The sequence below is a fragment of the Delphinus delphis genome, chromosome 8, assembly GCF_949987515.2.
Source record: "Delphinus delphis chromosome 8, mDelDel1.2, whole genome shotgun sequence".
In the NCBI taxonomy this organism is placed as follows: domain Eukaryota; kingdom Metazoa; phylum Chordata; class Mammalia; order Artiodactyla; family Delphinidae; genus Delphinus; species Delphinus delphis.
Window position 1 is genome coordinate 62,402,587 of NC_082690.1, and position 23,996 is coordinate 62,426,582.

General features: G+C 43.4%; 1 protein-coding gene across 1 annotated transcript in view; it reads left to right on the forward strand.

Moving 5' to 3' along the window:
• The window catches only part of DNHD1 (dynein heavy chain domain 1), a 65,498-nt gene that overhangs the window by 13,279 nt on the left and 28,223 nt on the right, over nucleotides 1–23,996 (forward strand). Inside the window, 8 exon segments of the mRNA XM_060019674.1 lie at nucleotides 3,062–3,316; nucleotides 3,426–3,563; nucleotides 3,697–3,748; nucleotides 14,606–14,871; nucleotides 14,962–15,205; nucleotides 19,635–19,792; nucleotides 20,274–20,410; nucleotides 20,412–20,758. Of these exon segments, the coding sequence (XP_059875657.1) occupies nucleotides 3,062–3,316; nucleotides 3,426–3,563; nucleotides 3,697–3,748; nucleotides 14,606–14,871; nucleotides 14,962–15,205; nucleotides 19,635–19,792; nucleotides 20,274–20,410; nucleotides 20,412–20,758 (1,597 nt within the window).

Genomic DNA, 23,996 nt, shown 5'->3' on the forward strand with positions numbered 1-23,996 from the left:
CCACATGCCGTGGAGCGGCTGGGCCCGTGAGCCATGGCTGCTGAGCCTGCGTGTCCAGAGCCTATGCTCTGCAACGGGAGAGGCCACAACAGTGAGAGGCCCGCGTACGGCAAAGAAAAAAAAAAAAAAATCCCCTCCTATGACTATAGATTTATTAATGTCTCCTTGATGTTCTTTAGGTTTGCAACATGTACTTCAAAATCATGTTGTTATGTGCATAAAGGTTCATAACTTTATTGATATGAAAATGTCTTCACTCTTATTACTACTTTTCTACTAGAGTTCTCTTTTGTCTGATATTAACAGCATCAAGCATTTGCTTGAACTATCTTCTTCTATCCCTTTGTTTTCAACCTCCCTTTGTTACTTTGTTTTATATATATCTCTTAGAAAGAGCTGGGAAACGTTTTGTCTGAGGGTCTGTTACAGGCTTGGCTTTGTTTTTCCCATCTCATTTTGGAGTTTTCTATTTCCTATGCTTTCTATTTGAGTCTTCCTTGTGTTTTTTGTCCTTCATTGGGTTGTTTTACATTTTTGTTGCTATTGCTATCCTCTTCTGATTTGCATGTCATACATTTTATTCTTCTCGTGATTGCCCAGGAACTACTCAGTGTCTACTCATCTTTCTTAGTTTCAGAATCTTGATTTTATTTCTTTTCTTAGACTCCTACCTGGAGAAAGGCTTGTAACTCAGTTCTGGGCAATGAAACTTAAGTGGAAGTCACTGGGAAAACTTTTAGAAAGAGGCAGATCCAACTGGAATGTCTTTGGGGACCTTTACTCCTGTCTTATTGCCTAACCCTTGGATGAAATTTCTGATGCTGGGGAAGCCATCTCACCACGATGAGGGCGAAAGGCATATTGAGGATGGAAGAAGAGGAAGATAGAGGGAGCTTTGTTCTGACTGATATTATTGGGGCAATATGCCATCCATGGATTTCTTACTGCATTAAATAAACCTTTACTTGCTTAAGCCATACTTTTTCTGGTTTTCTCTTCCTTGCAGCTGAATGCCTATGTAAGACATTTATACACCTGCCTAACAGAGGTAGCTGTTCAATTTATATTTTTATAACAATGTTTCTTTCATGTCTTTTCCTAAAAACACCCACTCAGAGAGGCCTTCTCTAGTCACCCTATTTGAGATTGTGAAAGCTCCATTATTACGAGAACTCCTGATTCCTCTTCTTCTGCTCTGTTGTTTTTTTCACAGCACTTATAATTTTCACATACAATATAAATTTATTATTTATATGTTTACTGTATATTATTTATTTATTATGTTTCTTGTATTCCCCCCCCCAACAAGAGGGTAGGGATTTTTATCTGTTTCATTCACTAACATGTCTCTATTGCTTACTATAGTGTATGCCATGGAGTAGGTGCTCTGTGAATATTTGTTGACTGAATGAATGCCAAGTTGAGTTTGTGTCTATATCTTTCTTCTAAGCAGAATAAAACCTTAGCACTCTTCTAATTTCCTTTTTCTCCTCTCTTCCTCTCCCCACTCTCTACCCTTCTCATTATGCTTTTATTGATATCTCCTGGAATTTTAGTTCTAGATTGTTATGAACATTCTTGTTTTACAGCTACTCATTTAGAATTAACGATGTGTATCACAAATTGTTTTTTGCTCATCAGAGCTTCTTGTAGACCACTTTATCCTCTTATATTCATTTTCCTCTGTCAGAAATATACTGTTGTTTATTTTTTTTTCCCGAGAGAATCTGTGGATGGTGAATTTTTAGTCTTTGTATATCTAAGAATGTCTTTATTCATCCTCAAACTTTATTCATCCTCAAACAAAAAGTGATACCGTGGCTAGATACAGTATCCTAGGTTTTAAAAATTTCCTTAGAACTCTAAAGATATTGCCCCTAATGATGAGGTTTTAAAAACATATACTGATAAGATGTTATGGAAAAACCTAAACAAACTTTTCGGCCAACTCAATAACTATTGTTGTTGTTGTTTTTATGGTTTTATCCTAGTTATCACTCAGTAAGCCCTTTCAGTGTGAGGTGGTACATTCTTTTTATGAACATTTACTGTGGAACGGGCCATGCCAGGCACTGTGTTAAGCAGTAGAGACATGAAATAAGGTGTGACGGAGGCCTCCTTGGAGAATTTACAGTGTAGTGGATGAGTCACACGAGTAGATAATGGTACACTGGACTAAGGACTATGACGTGGGAAGCACTGGGTATTGAGGGTATTGCTAGAGCACAGGAGAGGACACCTCGCCAAGTCCGAGGCATGTCCGTATATGACACGCCTAGCAGTCTCAACTGCCTTGGGTCTGGATCTCAGAAGACTGGGATCTGAGCTCAGAGTTAGCAGAATACAATCCACAGACCACTCGTAGTTCTAATCACAAGCTCTGTTGAGCATCAGAAAGAATAGGAGAGCAGCAAGGACAAAAGGTCCATCTGGCCAAATGTGTCTTTCTGGTGTCTCCCCGCTGTTCCTCAACAGGACAGGCCCAGAGGTGGCAACTATCAGCCGCCTGTGTAGGCTGAGGAACTCCCCAGTTGCGAGAAGAACCCACAAAGAGGTCCCCAGGCTTTCAACCCTATTCCCTGTCCCCCACTAGAAAGTCTATGTCAGTAGCCAGAGACAGCTTCTACTCTCACAGAAGGCAGTGTTGTGCTGGTCAGCAGGCCACATCACCCAGGCCTGGTGATCGGACTCCATATCCTGGAATAATTGCTGAGCCTTACTTAGCCAGTCTCTCTTTTTCTTTGTCTAATCTATGCATTGTGAATCTCTCTATTTACACATTCACACATTTTCTATTTGAGTTCCATCCTGGGGGCTCTTGGCAGACAGGCCTGGCCTATCAAAATAACTCACTGTAGCTTCTCCATGTATCTTCTCCATTTCACGTCTTCCCTGGTCGCCTAAAGATTTCCAGGGCCAATCTGTACTAAAAAGCAGCCATTCATGTGTATATCTAGGTTTTAGGCTCCATGACCTGAGGGCTTTGCAACGGGCCAGTGGGTGGCCAGTTTGGTCTCCATCCCCCTTTCTCCAGTGAATTTTCCACTCTCTATTCTGACAGATTCACGAGGATACCTACCACATGCAACAGGGCCTGCAGGAGCAAGTGAAAAACTGCAAGGGGATCAGGACAGGACAGGGCTCCCTATACCTTCAGAGGGTGCAGTGCCAGCAGCTGGAGCAGAAGCTGAAGCAGGCAGAAGCCTGGTTGCTGCAGATGGGACAACTGGCCCGCCTGGTAGACTACATGATTTGCCAGAACCTCGTGTCCATCATAGAGGACGAGATAACCTCTTTTGTGGCCAACATCTTGCAAGTGAGGTGGTGGGTGGCACGTGTGGAGGTTGGCGGGCAGCCAGGGGCCAGCTGGTAGGGAGCGGATACTGACATCTAGCCCCACCACCTCTCCTAACCCTCTTTTACAGGCTCCAAGGCAGGAACCCTTTCTCTCAGCGCAGCTGGTCTTTGACAGTTGTGGCCAGCTGTCTCATGAGCCCTGTATTGAAAATATGATCCAGATTATAATTGGGGGCCTAAGGTCTACGAAGGTCTCTGCCCTGAAGGTATTCTGGATTGGACAGGGGGCTGGCTGTAGGAATTCCCACTTCCTATCCTCTGTATAATCAGAAGCTCTCAGCCTGGTCTGAACCCTCATTGTTTGCTATCTCTGCCCCTTCTCTGTACCTTGGCATGAAGGTAATGCAGTGTACAGACCCGAAGACCTTCTGGGATTCCCTGTATTTTGAAGGTATTTAAGGAGCCCTAGGCAGCGGGGAGGAAGGGTGGAAGGAGGGAGAAGGGCACGTGCAGTGTCCTAATGGCCAGAGAGTTGGGCACTGGGCATGCATGGAGCAGCTCTAACCTGGGTCTGCACATGTGTTGGGGGGTAGGAGAGTGGAGGCATGTTTTTGCTCACTCGTGCATGTGCCTATGTGTATGTACGTGCACGTACCTGAGTGCAGTGAGAGGTGTATGAAAGAGTGTGGATACATTGTCCTTTGATTTGTCCTAACTCCATGAGGTTTTTCTCTAATGTCATAATGGCGTTTCATTTACAGTTGGATTTGATTGCTAAGTTAATTTGTACTTGTTTGAAGAACTCTGCCTGTTCAATATTTGCTTTATTTCATGCAGCTCTTTTTCATTTCATATAGAATAATTCATTAGTATTATTGAGCTATTTTATAGTTACCAGTTATCATTGATTATCAATCCTCAAAACTAGTAAATCGTCAGGGAGGAAATACACCTTCACATTCCCTTTATTTGGAATACTCACGCTGTCACAGATAAAACCATTAAATGCATTCAGTCACCTCTGACATGTAGGTACTTTTTCATTTTCCCATTCAACTAGTACGTTTTCATTAAGATAATGTAAAGACACCAGGTTAATTTTAGGAATTAGGTGACAAGGAAGAAAAAGGGTCATTGAAAGGAGCCTGTGTTTTTCTTTCCTTTGTTTTTTTGGCCGCGCCCCGCAGCATGCAGGATCTTAGTTCCCCGACCAGGGATCGAACCAGTGCCCCCTGCAGTGGAAACTCGGAGTCGTAACCACTAGACCTCCAGGGAATTCCCGAGCCTGTGTCTTTGACAAATCACACCAGTTGCGGCACATTTTTTTCTCAAGTGAATCTAGATTAATCAATAGAGATTACTGATGTTTGTTTTACATGGTACAGTGGAAAAAGGAAGGGCTCTGAAATCAGACAGGCTAGTTCACTAATCTGTAAAATGGGAAAACAAAAATACCTCACTTGCAGCATTGTTTTGAAGAATAAAAGAGTAATATGTTTAGAATAGTGTTCAGCACATAGTAGTACATGTTACAGATAGTATCTTATTAGTAGTAGTATTAAAGATTTAGGTAAATCATACATTTCACAGTGCTTTCTCATTATTCATACTGTGCACATGCTCCAGTGTTTTCCTTTGAATGGCAAAACAAACAAACAAAAACCCTTCAACTTTTATTCTAAATCCAGCGAAAGGGAGAATATTCACTTGCAATGTCTTGGGTTATCCCTTCTACTTTTAGAAAAGCATCAGGGACTGATGTATTTAGGGGTGAAGTGTCACGATACTCATAGCTTGCAAGTATTGGGTTGGCCAAAAAGTTCATTTGGTGTTTTCCATAACTACGGCAAATCCTGAATGAACTTTTTGGCCAAACCAATAGTTTAGGGAAAAGAAAAATAGAAGGAAAAACAAAAAAAGCAATGTGGCAAAATGTTAATAATTGTTGAGTCTAAGTGGACAGATAAAGAAAGGAGTGTGTAGATCCTTTAAACTTTTCTACATGTTTGAGATTTTTCAAAATCAGAATTTGAAGGAAAAAAACAAGGCCAGCATGGAAAATCAAGTTAATATCATGGAGGAACCAGAATCAAAGTTCTGATTTGGGATTTTTCTCTAAGTTCTTTATGAAAATTAGAGTAATATACAATAAACATGTAGCAGGTAAAACACTACAAGTAGTCTTTAAGAAATACATTCATCTGAGAAATCTTTTACTTAAATGAGGCAAAATTTGTATGGCATTTTAACCAAATTACAAAATGATTTCAGTACCTCCATTTATACCCCAAAATATGAAAAATAAGCCCCTTATAACAGAAAATTATATATTTACTAGATTCTAGTCCCTAGAAGAATACCCAGTGCTTTACTAATAAAGTGCTTGTAACATATTCTCTGTTCATAAGCTACGTTCTATGACATTTTCCAGAGGACAGTCTTAGAACTGGAACATTTTGAGACCAAAAAGAGGTTATTAATGTTACTATCGGATGCTCTTACAGTCTTATCAGGAATATTCTGCAGTTTAAAACTGAGAAATACAATCAGATAATCATTTTCCTCATCTGGCAGGTGTCAAGTTCAGGAACTATTACCTTAAAGTTCTTACTTTAACTTTACTATGGCAATATCCTACCAAGATCGCAATATCTTTTTGAGAAATGAAGGAAACAATAGCAAAGATCAACAAAACTAAAAGCTGGTTCTTTGAGAAGATAAACAAAATTGATAAACCATTAGCCAGACTCATCAAGAAAAGAAAGGGAGAAGACTCAAATCAACAGAATTAGAAATGAAAAAGGAGAAGTAACAACTGACACTGCAGAAATACAAAGGATCATGAGAGATTACTACAAGTAACTCTATGCCAATAAAATGGACAACCTGGGAGAAATGGACAAATTTTTAGAAAAGCACAACCTTCCAAGACTGAACCAGGAAGAAATAGAAAACACGAACAGACCAATCACAAGTAATGAAATTGAAACTGTAATTAAAAATCTTCCAACAAACAAAAGTCCAGGACCAGATGGCTTCACAGGTGAATTCTGTCAAACATTTAGAGAAGAGCTAACACCCATCCTTCTCAAACTATTCCAAAATATAGCAGAGGGAGGAACACTCCCAAACTCATTCTATGAGGCCACCATCACCCTGATACCAAAACCAGACAAAGATGTCACAGAAAAGAAAACTACAGGCCAATATCACTGATGAACATAGATGCAAAAATCCCCAACAAAATACTAGCAAACAGAATCCAACAGCACATTAAAAGGAACATACACCATGATCAAGTGGGTTTATCCCACGAATGCAAGGTTTCTCCAATATATGTAAATCAATCAACGTGATAAACCATATTAACAAATTGAAGGAGAAAAACCATATGATCATCTCAATAGATGCAGAAAAAGCTTTCAACAAAATTCAACACCAATTTATGATAAAAACTCTCTAGAAAGTAGTCATAGAGGGAAACTACCTCAACATAATAAAGGCCATATATGACAAATCCACAGCCAACATCGTTCTCAATGGTGAAAAACTGAAACCATTTCCTCTAAGATCAGGAACAAGACAAGGGTGCCCATTCTCACACTATTATTCAACATAGTTTTGGAAGTTTTAGCCACAACAATCAGAGAAGAAAAATAAATAAAAGGAATCCAAATCAGAAAAGAATAATTAAAATTGTCACTGTTTGCAGATGACATGATACTATACATAGAGAATCCTAAAGATGCTACCAGAAAACAACTACAGCTAATCAGTGAATTTGGTAAAGTTGCAGGATACAAAATTAATGCACAGAAATCTCTTGCATTCCTATATACTAATGATAAAAAATCTGAAAGAGAAATTAAGGAAACACTCCCATTTACCATTGCAACAAAAAGAATAAAATACCTAGGAATAAACCTACCTAAGGAGACAAAAGACCTGTATGCAGAAAACTGTAAGACACTGATGAAAGAAATTAAAGATGATACCAACAGACGGAGAGATATACCATGTTCTTGGATTGGAAGAATCAACATTGTGGAAATGTCTACACTGCCCAAAGCAATCTACAGATTCAATGCAATCCCTATTAAACTACCAATGGCATTTTTCACAGAACTGGAACAAAAAGTTTCACAATTTGTATGGAAACAGAAAAGACCTCGAGTAGCCAAAGCAAGCTTGAGAAAGAAAAACGGAGCTGGAGGAATCAGGCTCCCGGACTTCAGACTATACTAGAAAGCTACAGTAATCAAGACAGTATGGTACTGGCACAAAAACAGAAATACAGATCAATGGAACAGGATAGAAAGCCCAGAGATAAACCCACACACCTTATCTTTGATAAAGGAGGCAAGAATATACAGTGGAGAAAAGACAGCCTCTTCAATAAGTGGTGCTGGGAAAACTGGACGGCTACATGTAAAAGAATGAAATTAGAACACTTCCTAACACCATACACAAAAATAAACTCAAAATGGATTAAAGACCTAAATGTAAGGCCAGACACTATAAAACTCTTAGAGGAAAACATAGGCAGAACACTCTATGACATAAATCACAGCAAGATCCTTTTTGACCCACCTCCTAGAGAAATGGAAATAAAAACTAAAATAAACAAATGACACCTAGTGAAACTTAAAAGCTTTTGCACAGCAAAGGAAACCATAAAAAAGACAAAAAGACAACCCTCAGAATGGGAGAAAATATTTGCAAATGAAGCAACTGACAAAGGATTAATCTCCAAAATTTACAAGCAGCTCATGCAGCTCAATATGAAAAAAACAAACAACCCAATCCAAAAATGGGCAGAAGATCTAAATAGACATTTCTCCAAAGAAGATATACAGATTGCTAACAAACACATGAAATGATGCTCAACATCACTAATCGTTAGAGAAATACAAATCAAAACTACAATGAGGTATCACCTCACACCGGTCAGAATAGCCACGATCAAAAAATCTACAGGGCTTCCCTGTTGGCGCAGTGGTTGAGAGTCCGCCTGCCGATGCAGGGGACACGGGTTCGTGCCCCGGTCCAGGAAGATCCCACATGCCGCAGAGTGGCTGGGCCTGTGAGATATGGCCGCTGATCCTGGGCGTCCAGAGCCTATGCTCTGCAACGGGAGGAGCCACAACAGTGAGAGGCCCACATACCGCAAAAAAAAAAAAAAAAGAAAAGAAAAAAAAATCTACAAGCAATAAGTGCTGGAGAAGGTGTGGAGAAAAGGGAACCCTCTTGCACTGTTGGTGGTAATGTAAATGATACAGCCACTATGGAGAACAGTATGGAGGTTCCTTAAAAAGCTAAATATAGAACTACCATACTACCCAGAAATCCCACCACTGGGCATATACCCTGAGAAAACTATAAAAAGAGTCATGTACCACAATGTTCAAATTGCAGCACTATTTACAATAGCCAGGACATGGAAGAAACCTAAGTGTCCATCGACAGATTAATGGATAAAGAAGATGTGGCACATATATACAATGGAATATTACTCAGCCATTAAAGGAAATGAAATTGAGTTATTTGTAGTGAGGTGGATGGACCTAGAGTCTGTCATACAGAGTGAAGTAAGTCAGAAAAACAAATACCATATGCTAACACATATATATGGAATCTAAACAACAACAACAAAATGATTCTGATGAACCTAAGGGCAGGACAGGAATAAAGACACAGACGTAGAGAATGGACTTGAGGACATGGGGAGGGGCAAGGGTAAGCTGGGACGAAGTGAGAGAGTAGCATGGACATATACACACTACCAAATGTAAAATAGATAGCTAGTGGGAAGCAGCTGCATAGCACAGGGAGATCAGCTCGGTGCTTTGTGACCACCTAGACAGGTGGGGTAAGGAGGGTGGGAGGGAGACATAAGAAGGAGGGGATATGGGGATATACATATGCATATAGGTGATTCACTTTGTTATACAGCAGAAAATAACACAACACTGTAAAGCAATTATACTCCAATAAAGAAGTTTAAAAATAAAAGAATATATTTTTGATATTTGTGGTAAGATAAATCTGTAACCCTGAAAAGGGACAAAGGATTACTTCATTTTTATTATAAAAATTTCTTGAAGTAGATTTTTGTTGGAATGGTGTTGAAGTTAGCTTAGAGATATAATGCAAAGAACGAAACTGTCCTTAGTATATATTTTTCCAGGGGGCTGCATATGGCAGGGAGGGTCTCTTGGGAATGTGAGGTGTGAACAGTATGACCAGCAAGAGGAAGTATAGATGGAAGCAGTGTAACAGTGAGTGGATTCATAGATGAGAGGGGAAGGAGTTTTTTTTCTTGCCACTCTGTAAGAAATTTTGAAACGATGAAAAGTCCTGTAAATATGTTTGACAAGTTGCTTTGCTCTGTGTGAAATGTCTGAGTTACTCCTTCAAGGAAACCTACTGTAAAGACCTATCATTATTTAGGTCTTTCAAGTTGGATGGATATTTTAAAATGCAGCTCCATGTTGACTCATATGTATTATACTAAAACATATATATTTTAAATGGAAGCCCAAATCACTCAGCAGTGACAGGTAACTTATGTTTCTTTGATTTACTTGATATCAGTTCTCTTTATTTCACTCTTACTCTGGCTAAGAAGTCATTAGTGTTCTGTGCTGTTGGGATATTGCATTCGCCAAATTATATTAAAAATGCACTAGCTTTTCTTTCCATTGCTCAGAAGCACACATGAATTGACTGTATAGCACCATATTGCCTGAGTGCTCTCATGGGTCTTGGCACCTTGAATCACAGTTCTCCAACCCCATCTTTGTTTTGGAGCTCACAAAATAGAGAGTTACCAAATTCAAAGGCAGAAAAGATGTAGCAGCACCAAACTTCAGAGAAATTGAAACTAGAAAGTCAGGAAGAGAGTCCCTGTCTCTCAAATTGCTGATTAGCCTTTCATCTCTACTTCTGCCTGTGCTTCTTCCCAATTCCCCTGATTCTCTCCTAACACTAGCTGTCTCTGCTTCCTTTGAACTTTCTGCTCCCTTATAACCATTGCTTCCAAAGGACTTAGACTTTCTATGCCACCAGCTCCATTCTTGACTCTATATATGATCTTTCAGTTAAGTTTTCCTGATTGTGTGACTTAGTTCAAATTTTCCAGACAAGAAATAGGATTGATTCAGCCTACCCTACAGAGAGTCATGTATCCGTAAGATCTGGCAAGAGCAATGGGCCATGGTACGAATTAATTGGTTTTCGCTATAGGTCAGAGCATATCCTCTTAGAAGGGTGTATATGGTGGAGGAGGCTCCAATCTTCAGCTATGCTTGTCCTGGCTCTAAACATCTATTATATGGGCCTAAATGTGCAAGTTGGTTTTGGATTACATATCCTAACTCAAAACTAGCTAAGGAAAAGGGGAGATTTTTTACTGGCTCCTATAACTAAGAAATTAATGAATACAGCTGGATTCAGGCTCAGCTGGATTCAGGGCTCAGGCAGTGTCATCAAGGCTTTATCTCTCTCTCTTAGTCCTTTGATTTTACTTGTGAGTTTGAATTCTAAATCACTGAGAATGCTGTCAGCTGGAAGTAACAGAAGACCTAAGAGCAGCCTAAACAATACAATCAGCTCACATAACAAGAAGTCTCCAGGTAGCTTCCAGGGTTGGTTCAGTGGCTCAGAAATGTCATCAAGTACCAGGCTCTTTATATCCTTCCCCAATTCCATTCTGGGTTTAGCTCTAGGTAACGACAGATCCTCTTGGAAGGGTATGTGTGCTAGGGGAAGCTGCAGTCAAAAATCCTTTTTCATCCTCAGGCTATTACATTGTAGTTGCAAGACAAGTTGCAGCTCCATGCATCCCATTCTCAAGCAAAGCCATGTTTTAAAAAGGGGAGGCAAGGTTAGAGAGAAAGCTCTCCTTGCCTGACTCTCACTTATTATCAGAAAAATAAATCTTCTCCAGAAACTCCCCAGCAGATGCACTGTTACAGCTCATTGTAAAAATCCAGGTGTGGGAAACCAAAGGGCTGATATTTTTAGTTTCTCGCGGAAGATAGGCTCTACCACCATGGAAGAAGGGAGAAGCGAATGGCTATTAGTTGGTCAAGCAATATGCCTTCCAAGGTTTCATTCTTCAGATAGGCTCTCTCCTCCTGGCAAGGAAGAGAATCTCCAGCATTCTCTACATTGTCATTTCTGCTATATTCTTACCCTTTTAATAATTTTATTATTGAATAAAACCTCATTTGAGTTCTACAAGTAACAATATCCTCACTAGCAGTCCTTATGTTGATGTCTCTTTTAGTCATTTTGTTTGTCCAATGTTCATTCTCTATTTAGATTCCTCAGGATGGGCTTGTGGGAGCAGAAGTCTCAAGTTCTTCTATGTTGATAATAGTTTGTACCCTTTGAAAGTTAGTATTACCAGTTGTAAAATCATTGCCTCATATGTTCTTCCTTTCCATATCTTAAAGATATTACTCCATTTTCTTCTGGCATTAAAAGTTGTTGTCAAAAAAATCTGATAATAATCTAATTTTATTTCCTTTATAAATCACTTGCTTTTTTTTTTTTTTTTTTTGCCTAGATACCTAAAATATTTTTTCCTTGAAATTCAGTAATTTTAGTAGAATATGTCTCGGTATTGAACATTCTAAGATAGTATTCTCAGGTATGCTCCTTTATAATGCAGCTTTAAGCCTTTTTTATTTCAGGAAAGTATGCTTGAATTAAGGTTTTTAGTATTGTTCTCTTCCCTTGCTTTGGATTTTTCTTCAGGGACTCCTATTACATGTGTTTTAGATCCTTATCACTTTTCCCCCAATGTATGTTCCTTTCTCTTGAAATATATTCTTTTAATCCTTATTTCTTTTTTATTTTGTAATTATCCTTATTTTTACCTTCTATTTTTCTTAAGACATTATTTACCTGTTAAGTTTATTTGCTCTTATCTTCCTTTTAGTTCAGTTTCCATTCCAAAATTTTGCTTTCTTTTATTTCTAATTCTTTCCTGAGTTCTGTTGCATAATTTCTGAGTTTTTCTAACTCTGATATGTGGTTTTCTTTCATGGGTTATGCCGTTTTCCTGGTGTCTTTTGACTTGTTTTGAAATGGGCTTGATCTGTTTCCTGACATGCTTTCATTGTCTATAAAGATGTTATTCTACTCCCCGTTCTCTTTTTCCTTATACTAGCTTTGTATGGGGTTTGATGTTGGTACTTTTCTGTTACTCATTTCTGAAAAGTTCTCTTTTACTAACTTTTAGGAGACAGCTTGGTTCTCTAACCTTTCAATTTCCTTTTCTGTTGATTTTCTGTAGTGTTCAAAAAATGGGGGCTAACTTTCTGAGGTTTCCTGATTTCTGTTTCTCTCTCCCAGTTTTATTTGGACCTTTTCTTTTTCTCTATTGCTTCCATTCTGCCCCCTTTTTACTTTACCCCCAGCAGTTTCACCTTAGTGCTGAGTACTGTCCCAGAAGGGAGCCCTCGCCGGTTGGTTTTAGGAGCTCATTGGGCATAGACTGCTAAAGCTTCTATGGACCTTACCTACCTCTACTGGAGCGGGCAAATCCCCTTCCATTTTTACCTGCTGTTCTCGAATTAGCCCTCTTCTTTCCACAAAATGTCTGTTGGCTGTTGCGGAGTTTTCCTAGTCTCAGGTCAGTCTGGTATACCATTGTTCTCCTCTGCTTCCTTCCCCATAAATGGCGATGCCACTTGGGACTTGAGGCTGTAGGTGGTTTGTTCCCACCCACTTATATTTTAGTGTTTGTAAGGATCCTTTGTCTTCATTTTGTTAAAAAATGTTCTCCAGATGGGTTTTTCGTTTTACTGTCTAATTGCTCTGTCAATTTTATGTACCAAATTCATGTGGGAATTTGGAATAGATTTCAAAATTATGCTGCCACTTCCACCATCTTCCTTGAACCCCTTCTGGCACTATTTTTAAAGGATCATTCTGGATATGCAGGGCAGACTGCAAAGGGATAGAGGCAACGACCAAAGCAGGGAGACGAGTTAGAAGGGTATTTCAATAATGCCGTGAGATTTGATGGTGACTTGGGCTGGGGAAAGAGAAGAAGGCAGTGGTACAGGTGGTGAGAATCGGTTGGATTTTGGATATATTTTGAACATAGAGCCAATTGGATTTTCTGATGGCTGGCTGTGTTGTATGTGAGAGAAGAGTCAAAGATAGCTTTAAAGTTTTTGACTGGAGCACCCGGAAGAATGGAGCTCCTGTTTACTGACGTTGGAGGACTGCATGAGGAGCAATCTGGGGGCGGATAGAGATCAGAGCTCATTTTGGGCTGTTGAAAGTTTGAGGTGCATATTAGGCATCTAAGTAGAGATGTAGACTAGGCAGTTGTTTAAGTGGGATTGGGATTCAGGGAGAGATCTGAGCTAGACATGTATTTCAGAGCAAATAGGTGGTACTTAAAACCATGAAACTGGATGTGCTCTCCTAGAAAGTGAGTACTGACGGGGAAGAGAAGGGATCTGAGGATGGGCCCTTGCGGGCACTGTGGTGCTTAGGTGTTGGCAGTATGGATCTAATTTCTGAACATTTTGATGCTTCTTCTCCCTTTTTGTGCAAAGTTTTAACACAAATACTAAAATTGGCAATTAAACAGTTTCTAAGAATCAAGGGGGAGGCCAAGTTCAAGGATATTCCTTAAGACGGATACTGAGGACCGGCTTGCTCACCTTCCTTTCTCACCTCCTCCTCTGTTCTGCAGAGGCTAGAGTGCTATAAACTGTGCTTCTCAGACCCCCTTGCGGCTGGGAGTCACATGTGATTTAGATCTATATGTGACTTCAGCTCAGAATTGAGGTAAGTAGGGGAGAGAGGCAGGGCATATGCCGTCCACTCTGATGGTAAGTAGGGGAGAGAGGCAGGGCATATGCCGTGCACTCTGATGGTGGGGCTCATAATCGCTTATGCCCATGTGCTTATGTAGCTGGTGGTATGGCAGTGACATCCCAGTTTGCCAGGCAGCACAGAGCCATAGACACTTGGCCTAGAGTGTTTTTGTTTTTCAGCTCTTGCAGTTATTCATAACCCATGTAATAATCTCTAATAATTTCCTCCCTGCTTTTACTAGCTAGACTGAATTCTGTTCTCTGCACCTGAACCCTAACTCATAAATTCCCTCGGTGGGTCTGGTACCGTGTTTATGATGTAGATGTACGTGTAAACTCACTCATGAACAGAGAATGTGTGTGTGTGTGTGTGTAATGTGTATGTACACACTCAGCGTAGAGGGAGAGGTTGTATGTGGTCCCTGGAGGACACTCAGGGACAATTATGGCATGTACCCCACTAGAAGACCATGAAAAGGAGGACTCGGACATGGACTTCATGATGCCCAAGTTGCAGGACCAACCCAGAGATGCTGTGGACATCTTCTGCGGCCCGAGCATAGGATTGGTGTGGCCCTGGAAGTCTCACACAGTTACTGAAGCCCTGGAGGTCTGTGGGCACCGGCTGCGGGGCCAGTACTTGCCCCCCAATTATAAGCAGCTGCAAGAGGATCTGGACAACAGCCCTCGAATCCAGCAGGCACTGGCTGTACAACAGGCCCTGCTGGAGGTGAGGACGGAGGTCTAAAGAATGGGACGGTGGCCACCACTTCCCATCATAGCCACCCACCTCTGCCCTAAACACCCTGTCTGCCCCTAGGGCATGCTGCGGGAGGTGCAGGAGTTCTGCAGGGACCATCACTGGATGAAAGGCATTTATGAGTTCCTGCAAGCCTGGGGGCCTCAGAAGCTGGAGTCTATGAGAGGTTGTCCTGTCAAGAACTACGCGATGCTGGTGAGCTGCCTGGATGGTTGGCAGGCCCGCGTCTCCAGCATCCCCGTGGAGCTGATCACAAAAGGCAGGCTGCTGCGGCTGAGCTGCCGTGACATACAGGTGGAGATGGGTGAGCGCTGCTTACCCCCCCCTCCTTTGCCTTCTGTACCTTATCCGCACAGCCCTTCTTGGGCCTTCAGTGTCCTCCAGGGACCTTTGGTGCAGGCCCCTCATTGGACCTGTAGAGCCTCCCAAAGCCCCAGGTCCCAGGCCCTTCCCTTTGCAACCGAAGGTGCGATCACTGCAGAGGACAGCCTCTCCGCCTGTCCTGACTCTACTCATTCACCACACTCCCTAGGAATTGTGTGTCCTTGTCTCCTAGCGCCTTCTATTCTCATGGCACGGAAGTAGTTCAAACCAAATGTGACTGAGAAAAATCCTAGCCCGCTCCTTCGGCTAGGAGAACTCAGTTTCTCTATAGAGCTTCCCAGGAATCAAGGGTGCCCTCTGCCCACGTGTGGCAGTCAGAATCGACACTACAATTTGCACGTATAAAAAGTTACTCTCTTTAACTGATCTTGGCTTAGTCTGTAGCCCTAAATTCTGCTGATGGTGAAAAAAGAGACCGTTGGCCCTCCCAATCTGCGTGTTCTGTGTCTGTGGATAAAATTCCAGAGAGTTCCAAGAAGCAAAACTTGAACCGATAACTGTTTATATAGCATTTACCTTGTATTTACAACCATTTACATAGCATTTATGTCATTTTAGGTATTATAAGCAAACTAGAGATGAGTTAAAGTATACAGGAGGACATATATAGGTTATATGCAAACACTATGCCATTTATAAAATGTGTGGATTTGGGTATCCTCAGGGATCCTAGAACCAATCCCCCAAAGGGACAACTGTATTCCAATTGAAAGTGCACATTTTTTTCTTTTTATTTAAAGCAGCACTTTTGGTCTAATTCAGTCTATTTTGGGTATTTGGTCAATTCAAAATTCATACTACGGTTCTTGATTGTTTTGATTTTCGAGTGTCCTCTACTCCTTCTCCTCCCCAAGGTGGCCCCCGGCATTAGAGAGGGCTTCTGGGCTGTGTGCTCTTCTTTGCTGGCTTCTGCTGACTTGCCTGAGGTCCCTGCCCTCCTTCTGACCTTGCTGCTCCTGGTGAAGCTGTGTCCTGAGCTGGTGTAGCTGGCGTGTGTTCTCCTGGCTAATAGGAGCCCAGAGTGTCTACCTCTGCTGACTCGGCTCTGCATTGGCTCTGCTGACATTACATATCCTTAGGGTTTTAGTGAACCCTTCATCCAGTCTTTGTTTTAGGCTGGCCACCCCATAGCTTCTGCTTAAGGGTCCCTCGCCCCTCAACACAGGAACCCTATCTGGGCCCACTGGCTATCAACTCTCCACTATCTCCTGTATCCCCTGCCATTTGGGAGCTGTGGTGGACTTGGGAACGTTATATTTGGCCCTCTTTCTGCCACAACACATCACACCATGATTTCTGCTCTGCTGTGACTATCTCATGCCACATGACCATGAGGGCGCCCTGCAAGGAGGTATCTTCCCAAAGTGATACACGGAGAGTGGAGCTCGAGCCCACTCTGCTGTCTGTTCCCTGCTCAGCCCATCTCAGTTTCCCACCTCATGTGTCTACCTACCCCCACGAGGCCAAGGCCTAGTTGGTCTCCCTGGGTCTCTGAGAAATCTGGTTTAAGACCTAACCTTGTTCGTCTTTTCTCTTCCTCCCTTTCCATGGGAAGGATGTCTCGTACTACTGGTTACTAGCTAAGCGCCTCCCCCCAGAGATGGCTGTGGAGAAACACACAGAGGGGTAGACTGGGAAGCTGCTGATTTGTTCTTCTGGGAAACAGAGAGGTTTTGTCACCTAACACCCATGAACGGCAGTAACCAATCGTGTCTGCTTCCTGCAGAGACTAGATACTCTCACATCCATGGCCTCCAGGCCTGCTTTCTTTCTTTCTTTCTTTGGTTGCACCAGGTCTTAGTTGCAGCAGGCAGGCTCCTTAGTTGCAGCTCACCAGCTCCTTAGTTGCGGCTCGCCTGCTCCTTAGTTGCGGAAGGCAGGCTCTTTAGTTGTGGCATGTGAACTCTCAGTTGCGGCATGCATGTGGGATCTAGTTCCTTGACCAGGTATCGAACCCGGGCCCCCTGCATTGGGAGCGCAGAGTCTTATCCACTGTGCAGCCAGGGAAGTCTCCAGGTCTGCTATCTTTATAAGGTGGGAGGCCTTGGAGCTGGGCCTGAAAGAGTTTGCCTGAAAGTGCTTGCCTACCTAGCCCTCCCTGCCTTTGCTCTTCCGCAGATGAAAGCACATACCTCCTTAGGTATCGTCTAGACCACAGAACTCCCCGCTCTTTCCCCAAGCCTCGCTCCTAAATGCACAGGGGATTCAGGCTGGCCAGGCAGAAGAAGGAGGACCTGTGATTGGCCTGCTTTCTTTCTGACCCTGTTTTGGGCAGGCTTCTCTCCACTCTTGCTCAGGAAGTCAGTGTGCTTTCTAGTCTGTTGGCTTCTTGGTCCTTAGTCCAGGTTCAACTGGCCTCTTCAAGAGGAACAGATGGAGAGGTAAAAGCACAGGGCTCAGAATCCTGGCTCTGTTTTTTACTGGCTTGCATGACTTCAGATCACTGAGCTTCAGTTTCTTTATTTGTAACATAGGCATAACAGTGTAGTCGCTCACAGGGTTATGGGAAGGAGGATTAAATGAGATATTATTTGCAATGTTCCTAGCATTGAGTATGGCATGCAGTAGATGCTTAACTGTTTTCATTTCACCTTATTCCCTTCTGTCCACTCTCATCCTTCTTGCTGATCTAATTCTATCTTCTTATCCTGCAACTTTGTTCCTCTTCTACTTGGGCTCCCTTGAATACTTGAATTACCTACTGTTATGAGCTGGCCTCACCAGAAACTTGACTTCATACTTTACTCTTTCCCTCTCCCTAACTGCACCACGTCCAGCCTGTCATCAGATCCTTTCCATTCTTCTGCCTCCTACATATCTCTCAAATGTGTTTTCCCATCCATCTCCAACTTCCAACCCCGAGGAGCCCGGGTATTTTATCAGTCCATTGCTCCCTTATACCACACGGTGTCACTGTTGAGCTCTTCTCTGTCTTCACTGGCCCCGTGCTGCTGGTCAGAAGGCGGCACCATTGCAATAGCCTAGCTACTGTCATAGGTCAATGGGATAGTTTGAAAAAGCATAAGTGCACATCTTTGTGTTCTGTTCAACCTTGGGTACCCCTCAGAAGTCCCCTTGTCTTGGTTTTCTCAGTCTCAGCTGTGGGTGCCATGTCCTATTCGTTACCTCCTCCAAAGCTCCCACAGGTCCATTCCCTGTATGTCTCAATTATCTGTGCCTGGAACTCACTGTCCTACTTTCCAGTTGCAGAGATGCTCATGGAGGATGAGTTAAGTTACTTTTCACCCTTCAAAGCATAAAATGTAACACAGTGGAGCCAGACTGCCAGAGTTTGAATCCTTGCTCTAGCATTGTGTGATGTTGATATTTAAACTCTCTGAGTCTCACTTTGCTTATCTTTAAAACAGGGGCAATAATAGTATCTGCCTCAAAGGCTTTTGTGAGGATTAAATGGGTTAATACAGGTAAAGTAGCTGACACTGTGTCTGGCATGTAGTAAGTACTCTATACTATATTTTGTGGCATACTCCATGCCCTATTTCTATATTGTATTTTGCTGCTCTGTGCATATTTTAACATCTCTGAACTTAAGAGGTGTATTATAATTGATGGCATCATTTTTTCTTTTTTCATGGTGTGTGTAAAATAATGGTGCTTCTTACAATCAGTGGTATCTCAGATCTGACGAGGTTTCGTGTTGGTATTACTCCTGTCCTCGACGACAGTGGAGGTGTTCATATTGCCAAAGCCAGCTTCCAAGATTATCTTCTCGCCCCAAGTCCACCTGACAGCCTCTTTCCTTTAATCCTTAAAAACAAAAGGCAGATTACACACTCTTCTTGGTACCTCTTCTACTAGAGCAGAGGCAGTAAGACTCCTCAGATAGAAAATGTTTATCTGTGGTGGGCAGTCTGCTCTTCATGGACACGGCATCCCTGTGCCTTTGCACATGGTTTCATCCACTTGGAGTGCCCCTGGAAGCCTTAACCACTCAGTACAGTCAGCTCCAATGTCCCCTTCCCTGAGGAGGCCTTCCCCAGCATCCTCAGGCCTCCTGCCCCGTCACTGAGCCAGGTTGAGGGCTCTTTGAAGAGCATCTACCACACTGGTATGTGATTATCCCCTTCTATGTCTGTCTCTGCTGCCATATTGTGAGCTTCTGAGGGTGGGAACACTTTCTGTCTCACTCATCACTCTTGTCTACCGGTGCCCAGCACAGGCCCAAGTGCACTGCAGCTGACTGGACACCAAGCAGGGGTCCAGTAAGTGTTCAGCGACTGGGGGAACGAATTCACGTTCTGGCTGCCCCTTCAACCTGCTCCCACTCCGGCCCCGCCACGCTCCCCTGGTACTTCACCCCCTCATGCCTAACTCTCTCCTGTCTTCAGAATCCAAGCTGGTGGGCATCAGGAAGGACATTCTTGAACAGATACAGAACGAATGCCGGAGCCACGGTCAGCAGCTAATAACAGAGCTCACAGATTTCACGAAGGCCTTCCGAACCTTCAACACCGACATCCACGCCCTCACGTGGTGCTCCCAGAAGGTGGGCTCTCCCCATCCTCCTTTCCCAGCTCATCCAGGGCCGTCCCGCTCGCATGCCCAGCACACTCCCTTCAAGTCTCAGCTGAGCTCTCGGTGGGGCGTGACGCTCTTAAACTGTGCTCACATGTGTGGTCTGCCCTTGCCAGCTCTCATCCTGTTCAAACGTGGCCCTCAACATCCTCATGAGAGGGGGAGGTCCTGGTGTTTTGAGAGGGAGAAAATCTGGCTTTCAGAGACCGAGTTCTGCTCTCTGTACAGTCGAGTAGGGATCCAAACCCTGCCATCAGGGCAACAATCTGATGGGGGAGGAACTGTGCTGTCTTCAGGGAGACCTAGGTCAGATGGGGGATCTGATCCCAGATTGCCCTGATCCCAGTTGGTTAAAAGGCGGCTGCTGGGGCCTGGAGCCTCTAGCAGGTGGGAGTGTCCCTCAGGATGTAAAGGGCTGTGGGAGTGCTGGTCTCATACTGTTGTCCCTGCAGCTGAACGAGGCCAACGAGCGGTACACAGAGCTGGAGGAGCGAATGGAATATACGCGGTCACTCTGTGAGCTCGTCCGCAACCACTTTGGCGTCTTCAGTGCTGAGAATGAGGCACTGGACATCTCGGTGAGAAGGCATCTCTCCCGTCTCTCCCAGTGCCCCTCCCCCATAACCACCTCTGCTTGACTACCCTCTGCCTGCCCCGCAGCTTCTGGACACGTGGGAGTCATTCCAGTTTGAGAAAAGCCAGGCCTCGGGGTTCCTGCTCAGTAAGCGACACGCCATTGTGCCTAAGCTGCAGCAGCTGATGGCGGCGGCGCTGGCGGAGCTGGAGGGCCTGATTGCGAAGGCCCTGTCCGGTCCCTTCATGGACCCTGAGCAAGAGCAGAGGAGCACTGAACGCCAGCTCATCTCCCTGGAGCGTCAGTTCCAGAACACAGCCAGCGGCCTCAGTGAACTGCACCATGCCTACACCACCTTCACTGGTACCGAGGGTCCCGCCCCCTCCATCGCCACCCTGGGATGCCCCCTCCCACTGAGATCAGGGTTGGGACTTAGGGACCTGCATCTTGGGTGACCCGAATCACATACCTTCATTTTAGTCTATTTTATATGTGAAAATTGCAGGACAAAATCTAAATACATTGGGTATGTCAAGTGTTGTGCTTAGGGTGGGGATAGGGGGGCACACGGTCTGGTAGAGAAGGCAAATAGGTGAGCGTTCCATCAGAATGTGATGGGGTCAGAGGGCTAAAAGCCTGTGCAGGAGAAATGTAAAGGTGTCCTCATCGTAGTTGTGTAGCCCTGTTCAACCCAGTCCTACACCAGGCACCAGGTCCCAGATAAAAACGGGTCATGATGCTCCACGGCCACTGCTTCCAGCCAGTGTGGTGGAGACAGGTGGCTGCTAAAGGCCTCACCGGCCCCTAGGAGGAGACCGGGACAGAACTATTGGCCTTAGCCCTTCTGTGCGGTGGTGCAGCTAGGCTGGCTCCCCTCTGCACGTAAAGAACTTTGCAGGCTCCAGTTTCTTTTCTCAGGTGCCGTCACTTCTGTCAGTCACTCGTATCCCTTGGAAGGGCACACTGCTTCTGACTGGCCTCTTGGCCAACCGCCAACCGTTACTATCCCTGCCTATGGGATCCTCAATCCCAGGGAGGGCCATTTGACCAGATGTGAGGTGGAAGACACTCTGGGACCATCCTCAAACAAGGGGCTTTTTCTTTGGTCAAGTATTGGGAGACCCTCATCCTATATTCTAACTGATGTAGACCAGACCTTGACCTTTCCTGCTAGTGGTTGGGGTGTTTGTGGAAAAGCAGAGTAGGGGACTCAGGCCTTGTGGGGTTAGGCCCAGGAAACCCCACAGCATTGCTTTTACTTCCTTCTTCCATCCCTGTCTCCTCACCAAACTTCCGGTTTTTAAAAATAATCTAGGATCTTAGATCCAGACCATTAATACTACTCTATATTTTCCACTACATATCTTTTATTTTACTTACTACCTTTGACATTTGTTTTGTTCTGTAACTGTGTTAACAACTACTTTGATATCTAAGGTTTAATGGTTTTGTTTACCCACTGCCAATTTTTAAAGTACCACATCTTTTCATTATTTTCACTCCTTCCTTGGATGGCTGCAATAATTCTTTGAGAATTTCTTTTTTCTAAGAAGGGAGTTGGAGGTGTTAAAATTTCTAAACCTCTTATGGCTAAGAATGACTGTATAATGTCCTTATATCACAGCTTGGCTAGATATTGAATTCTGAAGTCACAACACTTTTTTGTCCAGACGTAGATATTACATCACTGTCTTCTGACATTTATCATTTTGGACAAATCTGATATCAATCTGATTTTCTTCCTTTGTAGGTAATCTTTTTTTCGATTATTTGATAATGGCTCTTACAGTTGCTCTGCTCCCGTTTCAGAATTTTTATCTGTATGTTGGATTTTCTGGATCTCTCCTCCATTTCTTTCATCTGCTTCATCATTACTTCTTTTATTCTTTTTTTTTTTTTTTTGAGTTCTGGGGAAATGTGAATTTGTCTTATAAGCTTCCATTTTCTGTGGTGTCTACTCTGTAATTTCTTTCTTTTTAAAAAAATATTTATTTATTTATTTTTGGCTGCGTTGGGTCTTCTTTGCTGCACGTGGGCTTTCTCTAGTTGTGGCGAGTGGGGGCTACTCTTTATTGCGGTGCGCGGGCTTCTCATTGCGGTGGCTTCTCTTGTTGCAGAGCACGGGTTCTAGGCGCACGGGGTCCAGTAGTTGTGGCACGTGGGCTCAGTAGTTGTGGCTCATGGGCTCTAGAGTGCAGCCTCAGTAGTTGTGGCGCATGGGCTTAGTTGCTCCGTGGCATGTGAGATCTTCCCGGACCAGGGCTCGAACCCGTGTCCCCTGCATTGGCAGGCGGATTCTTAACCGCTGCGCCACCAGGGCAGTCCCTGCAATTTCCACTGCATTTTAAAACACACATACACATGTTGTATTTGTGTGATTAAGTGCACATGTATATGTATATAAGTGTATGTATATGAGTATATATACGTGAACATATTTCCTAGCTCTGTCTACTGAAGAGTCCAAGAAGGAAATACACTCCAATAGCAAGGAACCACATTGTGCCCAGATCGTAGTTTCTAATACCATTCCCCACTAAAAGAAATCAGGGCTCCTCAGAGAATGAATGATTCCAGGGCCATGGCAGGGTAGGTACAAGATGAGAGTGGAATATCTTTTTAAGCCAGAAAGTAAGGAAGTGTTAAGTTCTTTTTAAAAGTGATGGGACATGGGCTTCCCTGGTGGCGCAGTGGTTGAGAGTCTGCCTGCCGATGCAGGGGACACAGGTTCGTGCCCTGGTCTGGGAAGATCCCACATGCCGCGGAGCGGCTAGACCCGTGAGCCATGGCCGCTGAGCCTACGTGTCCGGAGCCTGTGCTCCGCAACAGGAGAGGCCACAACAGTGAGAGGCCCGCGTACCGCAAAAAAAAAAAAAAAAAATCCTGATAAAAGTGATGGGACATGGCACAAGGACACAGAAGGGATGCTAACTGGACAAATCTGGGACAATTTGACCACCAGGGTAAGTACAAAGTAAACTACTGAAAAAAACAGGAATGTATTATCCATACTAGTACTAAGTAGATGATAAATCAGTGAGAGAGAAATGAGGACTTGTGCTTATAGTAGAATGCCAGAGCCAGCTGGGCAGTGTGAAGGGAGGGCTGGAGAGGGAACACCACATTTTGCCAACCATCATGGTAAATACTGGACTGGGTGAGGGGATCATCAATGAATGCCAAATTTGGGGGCAAATTTGATGAGGAACAGAATATTTGCACTGTCTTAGAGAGTCTCCCTCAGAGACTACTTATTAGTTGCAAAGGTAATAATTCAGTGGAGAAATTAGGCAACATTTTGAAGGTGATCAAAATTAATATCTCCAATGAGGGACAGATGAGACACAAATGGACATCACGTACCTCCAGACGTGATACCCAGAGGACACAACATGACCGATTCAACAGTCCAGCTGGGAGTGATTTTACAAACTCAGCCATGAAAAGAAGCATACAAACACGGCACAAGAAACTTTCTGTTAACAAAAAAGGGAGAAAGGGGACTGTCTACTTCAAAAATGTCTATGTTACAAAAGACTGTGGGGAATGTTCCAGATTAAAAGAAGTTGAGGAGACATGACAAGTAAATATGGACTTGACC